Source organism: Danio aesculapii, chromosome 11, assembly GCF_903798145.1.
Source record: "Danio aesculapii chromosome 11, fDanAes4.1, whole genome shotgun sequence".
NCBI lineage: Eukaryota > Metazoa > Chordata > Actinopteri > Cypriniformes > Danionidae > Danio > Danio aesculapii.
Window position 1 is genome coordinate 36,152,213 of NC_079445.1, and position 14,749 is coordinate 36,166,961.

The window sequence follows — 14,749 nt, forward strand, 5'->3', positions numbered from 1 at the left end:
GCTAGTCAGCTACTCTAGCTTCATGGAACAGGGCCCATTTCACATGAATAAGCACATGTGGCTAAAAACATTGCTTTATTCATGAAGTCCATTTTTGTTGCTTCATTTATCAAGTATTTACAGTAGAGTTTGGCGATGTCCACCAATTTGGCATTGTGCGATGTCTATTGTGAAACATTGCGATGACATCATTGTCGTGAATTAATTATTTATGAATAATTAAATAATTCATAACGAATTAATTATTTGTAGCCCACCGTTTCAACTACCTGACCCGCATGGTCTTTGTTTTACCCATAATCAAATCAGAAATAAATAAAGAGAAGTTACACACAAATTACCACCTGTCAATCACTTTTTCCGCAGGACTCTGGCATGAATCGTTATCGTTATCGTTATAATGGCGTCAACAAACTTGGTTGGTAAAAAAGGTGCACAACCAACAGCAACCAACCAACAATATCTGAGGTTATTGCTAAAATTACTAAGTACAAACGTGAAAGCGAAGATTTGAAGCAGTGTACTGACGCTGTGACATGTTACATGATAGATTCAAAAGACTGAAGAGTCATTAGATAGAGACAAGATTAATTAAATATTACGTTTAACAACTATAGTGAGACACGATCCAGCGGTACATCCTTGATAAACTGTCCTCAGACGTGCACATATACTGCAGCGCATGCCAGAGTGTGTGTGTGTGTGTGTGTGTGTGTGTGTGTGTGTGTGGTCACGTCATGTACATTTTCAGCGGTATAGAGTGGACGGAGATCAGAAATGCTTGGTGAAACGCCAGTGTGGACGTGGATCATTTTCATTCTAAAATGCCATTTAAAACTAAGACGTATTAGTGTAAACAGGGCCTAAATGTGTATTTTTCGGAAGCAGGTTCCTGCTGTGACAGGGGCAGGGCGGAAGATCGCAATGCTGGCTCAGCATTGTGATGTCTATCGGCCATCGGCGATGGACGATGGCATCATCTATGGACTCAACCCTAATTTACACCCGCCTATAAATTGACCCAAAACAGGATTTGCATAATGTAGCAAAAATGTCATTTTTGTAGTTTACTGGGAGACATAATGCTGTTATTTTTTAAAAACTTGCACTTTGAAATCGGTATTCAGAGCCTGTTTTTGTGTAAATTAATTGGAAAATCACATACAAGGTCTTTAGTGGTAAACTGTCATATGTCAACACCCCCTGACACTCAAAACTTTGTCAATGGTCAAAAGAGGTTCAGCTTAAACTGGAAAAAATGAAATACTACAACAACAAAAAAGTTGAATGATATCACATCATGAGGCCCACCAGTGATGGTGTTTTACTGACAGTCCGTGTGTGATAGAACAAATAGGACAGACAGATGTGGCTGAGAGGAACTGCGACACAGGAAGGGTTGGCTGGTCTGAGGAGCACGGAGCAGAGTTAGAATCTGGAACTGGAGCAGGACTGGACTGGAGCAGGACGGGATCTGTTCTCAACTTCTCCGAGATTTTGAATGCTGGATCAACCACTGCAATGTGATATCTGCAGGAAGAACATGGACAGAGAGGAACATGTGAAAAATTATATCATTATTAACATCCAAATTCATGCTTGTTAGCATTAGTTAATGCACCATGAGTTAACATGAACTAACAATGATCAACTATTATCATTAACAAACATGAACAAATACTGTAATAAATGTATTTTTATTGTTTGTTCAGGTTCCTAAATGCATTAACCATCATCAACTAATACAACCTTACTGTAAAGTATAACCAGCGATGTGATCCCTACAGGGTTCATACACATTTTTACTACTAAAATTCTATGACTTACCCAAGACTTTCCAGAACTTTCAAGTAAATTTTCATGACCTATTGATTCATGTAATGTCTATGTATACATGGTAAATAATAAGAAAAACAATGACGTTCAGTTTTATTACAGCATATCATAGAACACGCAACAATCTATTTTGTTTAATTTGTTTTTATATCCATGTAAAACTGATTTAGATAATGCTTACACAGCACTAATAATCTGAGAGCATGTATTTGGCCACTGACAGAAAAGAAGTAAAGACAACTAACCTTTATTCAAGTTAGGGCTGCACAATATATCGTTTCAGCATCGATATCGCAATAAGTCAGATCGCAGGATATGATATGTTAAATTGGGATTATAGTTTTATATAGAGTTTATTATAATAGAGTTAAAGTTTATCATCTGCATGCATTTTTAAAGAGACCCAAAAAATACCAATTTTCATTACACTCTTCACTTGTTTCAAACATTCTTTTTTTAAATGAACACAAAAGAATATAATTGAATAACTCCTATTGTATTGAAACAAGTGAAGTGGGAGTAAATAGTCAGTACCTTTTAATCTTTGAGTGAGCTGTTCCTTTAAGGCCTGTGACTGTGTGAATATTTTAATATTTCAGATTTTTAAACATCCGGCCACAAGTAATTTTTTGTAACTTTAATAAAGATGAAATAATATACAATGAAGACTATGCAGTGTTGATTATTCAATATCTGTACCTGAATAGTGAATACCTGAAAACTAGAATTGACTTTTGTCTTTACTATATTTTATTCATCTTTGCTTGTAATTTATTTGTTATATATTATTCGAGATTCACTCCCCTACAAAATCCCCCAATCAATCCCAATAAACCTGTTAAATCATCTGGTGAAATTGTATTCACATTGCAACATACATCACAGAAATTCAAAATATCATAATGTCAAATTTTTCCAATATTGTGTAGCCCTAATTCAGGTATACAGATATTTGTTAAACTAATTTCCATGACTTTTCCAAAACTTTTCCAGGCCTTGAAAATGCCATGACTTTTCCAGGTTTTCCATGACCATATGAACCCTGTCCCTATTGCATTAATTGAAGATGAGCAATCTAAGTTTTGGAGATGCCATAGTACAAAGAGTTGCAATAGTCAAGACCTAATGTCATAAAAGCATGCATGGCCTTCTTCAAGATTTAATATCGCCCCTGTAAGCTACTTTCAGAAGGAAAACAAACCATGTTACAGAGTTGAAATGATATTATATTGGGCTTTTAAATGTCAATGTGAGTTCACTATACTCTAATGACCTCATCAGTCACTAAATCTCAATCCAAGAGAGCTCCTTTGGCATGTGCTAGAATGAGACATTTGAATCAAATCTGCAGAAACTGCATTGTGCTGTTATGTTAATATGAACCAAAATCTCAGTGGTCAGTTCTTTAAAGCAACAGTAATAAAAAAACTAATGAGATTTTTCTTCAAAACTGTGAAGTCCAACTCAATAACACAACTGGACTTTGCCCATTAGGAAATGATTTCTACATTTTCTAAAACACACCTGCTGTTTTTTTCATTGCTGCAACAATGTAAATGTATTTGTACATGCAATGAATGTACTTGACTGCCATAGAGCTGCTATTCAGTTTTAATGGCGTTTTTTTAATTCACCAAACATTACAGTTTAAAAATGAATGTACATTAAAAAAAACTTACCTATATTGTCTTGCTCTTTGCATGAAATAGAGTAGCAGCAGATCTCTCTGTCTTGAATGGCAGACAGGTTTCTGCAAGAAAAAAAAAAACATTAGCTATTTTTGAGAGTAGCCTCACATGAACCATTTCTAAAGATATGGTCCAGGGTTCCCACTCTTAGCCAAAGTCCAATGCCCTGACTCTCGTTTATTAAAAAGCAGAAATTCCATAGCCTATAATGGGTGGGAAAACAAGGCTCTGCTCTGTTGTGTTTTTACACGATATTAAAAATGCTGGATTTGACATTTTTATTAATTTAATAGCTATTATGAGAGCAACGATCAATAATGTATGTCAGATTTTGTAAATAAATTAATAGAAACAAGAGCATCCAGTCTTACAAGTGGTTACTTTGTAGCCAAAGCTCTTGAAATGTATATATTGTCTTAGTTAAAGGTGCTGTTTGTAGGTTTTTGACTCTTCTAAAGCATAAAAATACCATAATATGTTTGCAGATATTTAAGAAACACGCCAAGTGAACATCCTTGTTATCTGAAGCAATGCTGAAGTCAGGACATTCTGCTTTGAAAATGTGTTTTCCGTGACGGAACGCTGTCTTTGTTTTGGTTCTTTTAACCCGCCCATTACAACTTTAGCCAATTATATTTCAGCAGCCGGGGTTGCCTTGGTGGAAAACCGCATATTTCATTCATTGATTCAGAAAGGCTCTCAAAGCATGCACCCGTGACCACAACGTGACCTCTGGTGGACAGTGGCAGACTCTCAAATGAGATGCAGATTCAGAGTTTCACATGAGGTGATTAATGAGCAAATAATATAAATATTACGAGCGCAAACATTAGGTGAGCAGGTTATATTGTAACCATGTGTCCTAACAACACACTACGCGATGATAGATTTGCAGTGATAAGCTATTGACTGTTTGCACCAGACGAAACACGACAAAAATTTAAATACAGCCATTCAAAGCACAGAATATGCACTCACTCATGAAACTGTAAGGTTTATAATCTAATTAATACATATTAAACCTCTTTAACATTATTAAATGTACATGTTGAATCACTGATAGTGTTGGTTTGAGTATTATTTATATTAAGATCTGAGGTGAACTATCTGCTGCTGCTTTTAGTAATATGACAATAAATGTCATTTACAATGGCATTCAGACTCACATCGTTAGCATTTAATACTGAATAAAGCACATGAGGTGTACCTGAGGTGATCATTGTCAGTTTTCTGTTGTTCAGCTGCAAGAACATGGAAGCATGGAATGCCGTTTCTAATTTATCAATTCGAGGAGTTGGTTAGAACAAAAACTGTTTAATATAGAAAATGTGCCATTGCTTTTATTTAGAAAACAATTTAAATCAGCCTTTAGGCTTGATTGTCAGGCTAGCTTCTGGTGGTTTTCAATCTGGCAACCTGCGCTTGTGTTTGTTTTGATCCAGGAATGCAATACTAGTCAACCACTGGGTGTCAAACTTACATACAGCACCTTTAACAAGTACAGCTTGGTGACTATTCAACTTAAATGACCAGCAGGTGATGAGTGGGAAGAATATAAATATCCTAAACAATGTGATAAGGCATAGAGAAAATACAATTTGATAAATGGAAACTAAACTTTAAAGCCTCAAACTAAAATCCCAGATATTCAATAACTCTTTAAATTCTGTGTGAGACAAAAAAAATTATATAGAACATCCTCTGATTTTCAATATCTGGAACAAACATTTTAAAATCCATTTCAGAAAATCCACAACCAAGGGCACATTAAGGCAAGCATTTTGCCAAAGAGTGTTTTGACCTTCAAATAAGAATAAAAAAGTCTAAAAAGGGTGACACGATGGCTCAGTGGTTAGCACTGTTGCCTCACAGCAAGAAGGTATTTCTGTGAGGAGTTTCCTTGTATTGGCATGGGTTTCCTCCAGGTGCTCCAGCATCCGCTCTGTAAAACATATGCTAAAATAGTTGGCGGTTTAGTCCGCTGTGGTGACCCCGGATTAATCAAGGGACTAAGCAAAAAAGAAAATGAATAATTGAATAAATAAAAAGGGTGGCACGGTCACTCAGTGGTTAGCACAGCAAGAAGGTTGCTTGTGTTGCCCGTGTTGGCATGGGTTTCCCCCACAGTCCAATTGAATACATGAATTAAGTAAACTAAATACGAGTATCTTAGTGTATGGATTTTTTCCAGTACTGGGTTGCGGCTAGAAAGGGCATCCGCTGTGTAAAACATATGCTGGAAAAGTTGGCGGTTCATTTCGCTGTGGCGACCTCTGATAAATCAGAGACGAAGCCAAAGAAAAATTAATGAAGAAGTCTAAGAATTAATGTGATGCTACGATTTCATCTATATGACAACAATATGAAGCAGGAAATGTATACAAGTCTCTCTCACGGCCCCAACATATTCAAAGCTCAAATAATGGCAAACAAAAATCTTACAGCTTTTCAATCAGTTGTTTCTCATCTAGTGCGCTGGCGAGGTCTCTCTTGTTGCCAAGGACAAGTACCTGTGGAGGATAAAAGTACAATAAATCACCCACAATGCACATCTTCAATCTCTTAGCTTTAAACTACACGTTTCACACTGGCACATTTGCTTTCAATCCTGAAGATTTATGTATCTGGGTGTTGGTCCTACATCAGAGTGTGCTAAAGCTGTCTTTTTATATTGGTGGATTTAGCAAACATTGAACGGCACTGGCAGAATTCCCATCACTCCTTACAGACAGATAATCAATGAGTGATCTGTTTCCTCTGCGTTGATTTCTCTGCTGAAGATAAGACCTTTATTGCCCCCCAGTGAGGACATCTCGGACCACAAGAGCTGACGCTACAGATGCTTAGTCATGCTCCTTAAAATACCACACAGCAGCTCTGGAAAAGGTGTGTTACGATAGCTGGGCTTGTTGATTATCAGTGGGTTTTGTCAATTAGGTGCTAATAACACAACACAAACTATTTTTTAATTTGATTAGGGAGTGGAGATTCTTTTTTAACATCAACTATTAGGAAATTATTCGCTACATTAAAGGGTGTAAAAGATTGAAAATAAGCCTCTAATGTCTCTGTGTGATGTTTTAGCTCAAAATCCCACAGATAATCTTTTATAATTCTCAGAATCTGCCCCTTTTAGTCTTTGATCCTAATTGTGCCGTTTTGGTGACTGTCGCTTTAAATTCAAATGAGATTGTGCTCCCAGTCTTTTCAATAAGGGGGTGGAGCCATAAACACCTATGTGTCAGCATAGTGGCAGATTAAAACTCTAATAGCAGAGGGCTGCTTCTCACTCAGGGCTGTTTATGCTAATGAGGGAGGGATCATCACTAATGGGCGGGGCTTTCCCCATCTTTGATCTCATGTACAAAATGAGATGTCAAAGTATTTATGCAGACTGTTTTTATGAAGTGTGATTATAAAAAAATAATTTATTTATTTTTACCATTAGAGGATGGCTATATTCACAGACTGCTGCCACACAACTGTGTTTAAACCCCTTATGAAAGTGATTTTTGCACAATAGGTCTTCATTATTATAGCAGAAATCCTCTTACGGGAATGCCTTGCAGCTGTGGTTTGTCTAGCAAGTTGTGTAGTTCATTTCTTGAGGCTTCCACCTTTTCACGATCTGCAGCGTCCACCATATACCTGAAAATAACCACAGAGCAATTAATTTATTAATAAACAATTAATACAGAAATTCATGGTAAAACTTAGTAAGGAGAGAATACAAAATAAGCAAGATATCCGCTAGTTAAGTCGTGACGTATCGGTATGGAATACTGTTTCTGGGGCCAAGCCGCTACTGAAATATTCGTTTGTGGCCACTTTTTAATCCTATCACACATTAAAGTGAATTTTCTATAAAATCATGGTGTACCACATCAGTCTTTGGACTTACTGCATCACAAATACCAAAATTTTAACAATTTTGTAAAAAATTAATCACTTTCTGGCAATCTGATATAGGCATGGATATATATATATTTATATATTGCAACCGTTGATTTTCGAAAGTATTACAGTGCTTTGTAAAACGTTTATTATTACCATTTGATGAGTCTCCCCATTGAGTTTCATAGAGGCGATTGGACCCGGAAAGCCGCTTTGCGTGACGTCATACTTAACAAGCGGATTTTTGTACAAAGAACGCTCAAATGGGTGATCAGGGGGTCTGCTCTTCATACGTGGATTTCTCAATTAGCTAGATTTGGATATTGATGATTTGACACAATCCAGGATGTTTAGGTCTTCAAAACGCATGTGAGACTTGTTTTCATAGCAACAGTTCTGGTAGCTCAAACCTGCTTGGGAGGAGGTTCATTCATATAAACAGGGTTAGATCAGGTCAGTTCAAGCAAAGATAACACTGAAAGTATGTACCGAATTCTGATATGTTCTTACAGTAGTTATATACACTTGGGAAAATAGTAAATATATTTTTAAAACTATATATATATATATATATATATATATATATATAATAAAGTAAAAAAAATATAAAACTTATACAATCTGAACTCCGAAATAAAAGTACAAAGACCGCTCACTGGTGGTTCAAAGAGAAAATTTATTGATATGAACTTTTTAGACACAAACGCGTACATGCAAAATATTCAACTTTTTTGAAAAAGGATAATAATTTATGCAGTCATGCACGTGTTTTCACTGCAAATATACCAGTGATTTGATGCTTTGCAAAAGTTGCAGACACCTTTACTGATATCAAAATGCTTTTTTGATGCAAATTAATTTATTCAGTTATCCTTACGCCGATTAAAAAAACTTGAGTAGGCCTAGCCTACTATAATAAAGAAAATCTTCTCTAAATGTAGAATTAAAATCCATTGATATGCATTGTAATATATGATGAATACTCTTGACACATGAAAGTGTAAAGCCTGCAGCTCATAAGAAATGTGGAAAGTTATTGCGTGTCATATTTAAAAAACTGTTTACTGCTAATTTTATGTAATTTTGCTCACATGGAGAATTGAATATTAATCATATGATGTCATTACGCTGCTGTGCCATCAGCCAATCTTTGCATTACTGATCTGATTTCGAGGATCGATAGATCTGTCCTTCACAACACACACAGTGATCTCAGATCAGCTTATCCAGACATTTTAATCTGATTTACGAACTTGTTTGAAGAACCAAATTAGCCAGAGAGATCAGTTGTCAAGATTAAAAGATCCAGGATCTGTCAAATCATCTTAGATCATTTAGTGAGGTACGAAAAACGAACTCCAGATCCTCAACACAAATCCACCTGAAAGACTTTATTTTGCAATAATGGTCAGATGACTAAACCTTAGCTCACTAATTACTCAAATAAAGTAAATAGATATGAAATTATAATTTGAGGGCAATTATTCTGTTCTCTTCTATAACAGATCATGAACTAAGGCAAATAGTCGATTACAGCACAGAAAAAAGCAACAAGATGAACATTCATTCATTCATTTCCCTTCGGCTTAGTCCCTTATTTATCAGGGGTCACCACAGCGGAATGAAATGCCAAATATTCTGCCATATATTTTACGCAGCAGATGCCCTTCCAGCCACAACCCATTACTGGTTAACACCCATACACATTCACACACACACACACACACACACACACATACACATACACTACAGCCAATTTAGTTCATCCAATTCACTTATAGTGCATGTTTTTGGACTGTGGGGGAAACCGGAGCACCCAGAGGAAACCCAAGCCAACAGGAGGAGAACATGCAAACTCCACACTGAAATGCCAACTGGCCCAGCCATGACTCGAACCAGCAACCTTCTTGCTGTATGGTGACAGTGCTAACCACTGAGCCACTGTGCTGCCCAACAAGATGAACAATGAAACTCATTTATGCATTCATTTAGTTTCATTAAAAGTTTGGGATAGGTAAACTTGTAAAAAAAATGTCAACTTCTATTTTGTAATGTTGCATTAACTTCAAAAGTAAGCACAAAGACACTTATATTGTTATATTATCCAATGATTGCTATTTACAATAAAATGATCTATTTGAAAAATTCAGAAAAGTTTATTAATTAAGCATCAAAACTGTTTTGACCACCAATAATATAAAATGAATATTAAATGATTAAATGAATAATAAGGTTTTTTTTAATCACAGAAAAATTACAAAATTTAACATACAACCAAAATTACATACAACAATATTGAAATAGAGAGGTGTTACGGTGGCTCAGTGGTTAGCACTGTCCCCTCACAGCAAGAAAGTCAATGGTTCGAGTCCCGGCTGGGTCAGTTGGCATATCTATGTGAAGTTTGCATGTTCTTCCTTTGTTTGCTTGGGTTTTCTCCAAGTGCTCCGGTCTCCCCCACAGTCCAAAGACATGCGCTATAGGTGAATTGAATCAACTAAATTGGCCGTAGTGTATGAGTGTGCATGTGAGAGTGTATGAGTGTTTCCCAGTACTGCTGCGTAAAAGATATGCTGGATAAGTTGGCAGTTCATTCTGCTGTGGTGACTAAACCAATGAAAAATGAATGAATGAATATTGACATAGTAAAGATTTTATAATGTTGTCATTTCTCACAATATTTGTTTAAAGTTTTTTTAAATTATTACTGACCCCAATGTTTTGAAGAGTGTATATTTAATTATTATTATTAATTATTTTTTCTATTGACGGACTAGCAAATAATGTATGGCTCCATTTACTAACCACCACTGACCAATCACAGAGGTCAAAAGAATAAAGTTTTAATGTCTCAGAAGTGATGAACAGCAGATTAGACTCACACAATGGCGTTGACGCCGCGGCAGTACCGTTCCCACATGCTCCTGAACCGTGGCTGCCCACCTATATCCCAAATCTATGTTAAAAAACAAGATGACATGATATCAGGTATTGATGTATTCATGATCTATTCATGATGTAGCAGAATAATCCTTGCAGATAATACTTGCTTTTATCGTTACGTTCCCTTTGGTGACTTTCCTCATGTTGAAGCCAACTGTAGGGATCATGTCTTCATTGAACTGACCAGACTAGTGGAAAAGAAACACATGTAGACTAGGGTTGTGTAATATGATGATACATATATGAACATATATCCTAAATATTCCTTTATATGTGGTCAATTTATATAAACTATAAATTATTTATTATATAGCACACAGACTTTTAATTTCTAGACAGCCAGCCCAACGGCTTCTAGTGAACCGTCTTTCAATTACAAAATCACCACGTTTAAGATCTGTTTTCTTTCAAATCAAGTGATCTTCACTGCCTGATAGATATAAAATATATAGTGGGTCTCAGATGGGACAAGAAGCACTTCGGCAAATTCCATTTTTCCCTGCCATCTCTTTAAAATATGGAAATGTATTTCACCCCAGTGTTTTTAGTGGATTTTCTGGGCTAGTGTTTACACGGCTTAAGTCTGTTTAACTCATTGTATTTTAATTACATTACAATGTCGACGCTGTAAAAGGAACCTTAAAAAATTTAAAATAGTCAGATTAACCTTTCACCGAACGTTATCATTGGCTAAAAAACACTGTGCATTTAGCACAATGAATGTACAGAGATGGAACTATACATTGTTATCAGCATATAAGATGACTTTTATTTTGCCATTTGGCTCAGCCCTCGACAAATAAACCAAAAGTGAAGTAGTAGTATGTAGCACTGATAACTTTTAGGAATTGTTTTGAGAGATTAACAACTGTGTTTTTGTGCTAGTCATATTATGTTTATAATTAGATTTTTTTAATGACCAAAACATGGCAGATTTGCTCTGAGATGCACATGTTCTGCTCTGGCTTTGCATACAAAACATACAAGAACTAGTATGTGGTCACTTTCATAAGTTATATAGTTATTTTTACAATTTATCAAAGCTTTTAGACTCTCATGATGAATTGATTATACTTTACAATGTCATATCAGCTCTCACATTGTAAAAAAAAACTGCATTATCAGAAATCTAAAATCATACAGTCACATGACTTCAAAGGTTTAAAAATAACGACACACACAAGAGGAAGTTAGCAATAATGTGCAGTCAAAGCTTTCAACTTTTGCCTAAAACACCCGTACAAGCAAGTCTTAGAGATTTTTAGCTGCAGTAATGAGTATTTTTGTTCAAACAGGCCAGAAAGTCTCATGACCGACTACAATAGTATAACTGTGCAAGAGTAAAATATTAAAACAAGCAGATCACTTTTGGGTGGAAAAGGTAAAACAAGAAGATCCCTTAATAATTATTAATAATAATTAATAATAATTAAAATCATATAGTGATGACTGAAACGAGTTTAGACACATACTGTACTGTATGCTCATAATGCAAAACACCTGGGTGGTGAAATTGTGTATTTTTATCATTTCCTCTTGTGGTGCTTCTCCATTTCTTGCTATGTGCAATCCCACCAGATCATCGTCATCATGTTACAGTATATATGCTTTTAGTTCAACTTAATCTAATATGTTCACATTTATCAGTGGTCATACTAAGTGGGAATTGTTTTTATTAATGACACCTGCAAGATGTTGAAACACGAAGTAGCATTTTCTTTCCTCATAAAAATAAAACCAACATGTTTTGATTAGCAAAAGGGTGTTTTTGGTTTGTAAAACCACTGTGCTGCATTGCAGAAGCAAATATGGGAAGCAAAAGGGCAAGTTTTCAAATCCCCTATGTGGGATAGCCACTGGTACTCAGTCAAGCATATTGCCCAGTGATAAAATCAGGTTTATTATCCATGTAAATGAGATGGAGCGTATTACAGAACAAATATTGTTCATGACAATGCCTTTTTTGTGACATTACTGCTAGGCTTGTCAAAATCATGATTTTTGTGCTGGCAATTATTTGGCATTAATTGTAACTATAGTTTAAAATTTTATTTAATTATGTTTTGTGCATATCACTTAAAGTGAGTAATATTAGAATAATTTATGATAGAATAATACAACTCTTAATAAAATATGCCTGGGCAGGAATGACATTAATTTAATATAATAGAATATAATATAGTATAGCATACCTAATTGCAGTGGCAAAGTGACATTGAAGCTAAAAATAGCCTTATTTGACTTATTTTAATGCTTTGAAAATGTATAATATAATATAATATAATATAATATAATATAATATAATATAATATAATATCTATGAAGGAAATAATAATAAAAACACCACAATAACATTAAGAAAGCAGCAATAATCCTAAAGCATTAACACGTTTAACTTTGTTGTGAATTTAACTAATTATATAGATTTTGTATATTAAATAATGTTATATTACATTATATCTAAATTATATTAAACTTATATAAACTACAAAAACGCCAGTGGCAATATAATATAATATAATATAATATAATATAATATAATATAATATAATATAATATAATATAATATATTTCCCAGTGATGGGTTGCAGCCGGAAGGGCATCCGCTGCGTAAAACATGTGCTGGATAAGTTGGCGGTTCATTCCACTGTGGTGACCCCAGATTAATAAAGGGACTGAGCCGAAAAGAAAATGAATGAATGAATAATATAATAGAATTCTAACTATATTATTTATTAAAATAGCCATATATGATTTTTTTTTCATATTTTAAATGCATTATAATAAAATCAACCCAGTGTGACTTATTTTAATGCTTTTAAAATGCAAAATATAATATAATATAATATCTATGAAGGAAATAATAAAAAAAATCACAATAACATTAAGAAAAAAGCAATAATCCTAAAGCATTAACATGTTTAAGTTTGTAGTGAATTTAACAAAGTATAAAGATTTTGTATATTAAATTACGATATATTACAATATATTTATATTATATAAAGCTTATTTAAACTACATCACAGCCATCTCATAAACCCTAAAAGTCATATCACTGACAAAATACTGTCACTAAACTTTACATGGTTTGTAAATAACATTTCAAATGCAAACTAAAACGTATGTGAAACATCTCACCCATACTCATAACAGCACATGACTGAGATAAACAGGTTTTAAAGCTGTCCTCCACCTCTGTCTGGCCTTGAGTCATCAGCATGACAGCATGACATCATTTACACATGACAGCAGTACATTATCAACAACTCTGAGATTGAGACTGAGAGCAGACTTACAGCAATCACGTTTACGAAAGTGGTTTTCCCGGAGTACTGAAGGCCCACCAGCGTGAGCTCCATCTCCTCCTTCCAGAAGAGCGACCTGATCCAGTCGAGGAGCCGGTGGAAGAGGGACAACATCTCTGCGCTGCTGCGGGACAAATCCGACGGTGGGGATGAGTCTGTTCCTGCTGGAGAGAGAAAAAAAAATTCTGAAAGAGGAAGCGGCTCGAGTCATGTGACATCAGCTGACGCGCCCCAAACGTGCCGCTCAACCTTGACCTGTGTTGATATCTTTCAGAATAAAAGTCCGGTAGTGCACAAACAAACAAAATAATGCCAGGATAAAAAAAGGTAAATTATAATAACAGTACAAGAAATAAAGCAACAAAACAAACACAAAAAAAAAAAACAATAGCATAAATAATTAAATTCTTACAATTACAAACAAGCAACACCTTTACATTAATGAAAAATTATGAAAATAGAGCACAAAAGGACAGTTTTAATGGCCTGTCTATTAACACTATGTTGAATAGTTCAAATGTTTCAGTTCCTTAATAAACAAAGTAAAATATGTTTGTTTTTTTGTTGGAAATTTTACACTTATGAATATGAAACTTAATTAGTAAAATAAATAGATTAATAACAAAAACTTCATGATTCAGCTTATCAAAAGTAACATATCCTGATAGTATTATATTTATAGATCACTTCAAAAAATAATCATGTCATCATTTGCTCTTCCTCCTATGGTTGTAATCCTATTTGAGTTTCTTTCTTCTGTTGAACATAAGAAGATATTTAGAAAGATGCTGGTTGCTGGGACCCATTAAACTCATAGTTATTTTTGAAAGTTGATGGGTACCATTCCTAAAATTTAAATATATCATTTGTTTAACAGAAAAAAAAGAAACTCAAATTATTTTGAAGAAGTGACTGATGAGTAAATGGTGACAGAACTTTCTTTTTTGGTTGAAATGTAACTTAATGGACAACTTTCATAATGCTAGTGTTTAGCTGTGCCTTTACTGAATGAGCACTGTGCTACGTCCGACAGATCACACTATTATGTTTTTCTCTTCTTTTTCATTCTTTTATAACACATTT

The 14,749-nt window shown here is 34.7% G+C and overlaps 1 protein-coding gene across 1 annotated transcript; it reads right to left on the reverse strand.

The window, feature by feature from the left end:
• Positions 1-1,301: 1,301 nt before the first annotated feature.
• LOC130237291 (ADP-ribosylation factor-like protein 8B) lies at positions 1,302-13,857 on the reverse strand. The gene is made up of 7 exons (XM_056468188.1): positions 13,658-13,857; positions 10,469-10,549; positions 10,301-10,374; positions 7,079-7,172; positions 5,967-6,034; positions 3,516-3,586; positions 1,302-1,530 (listed from the first exon to the last, which is right to left on the reverse strand). Exons 1-7 carry the CDS (start codon positions 13,778-13,780, stop codon positions 1,481-1,483), a joined length of 561 nt encoding a protein of 186 aa, XP_056324163.1. The 5' UTR covers positions 13,781-13,857; the 3' UTR covers positions 1,302-1,480.
• Positions 13,858-14,749: the final 892 nt, after the last annotated feature.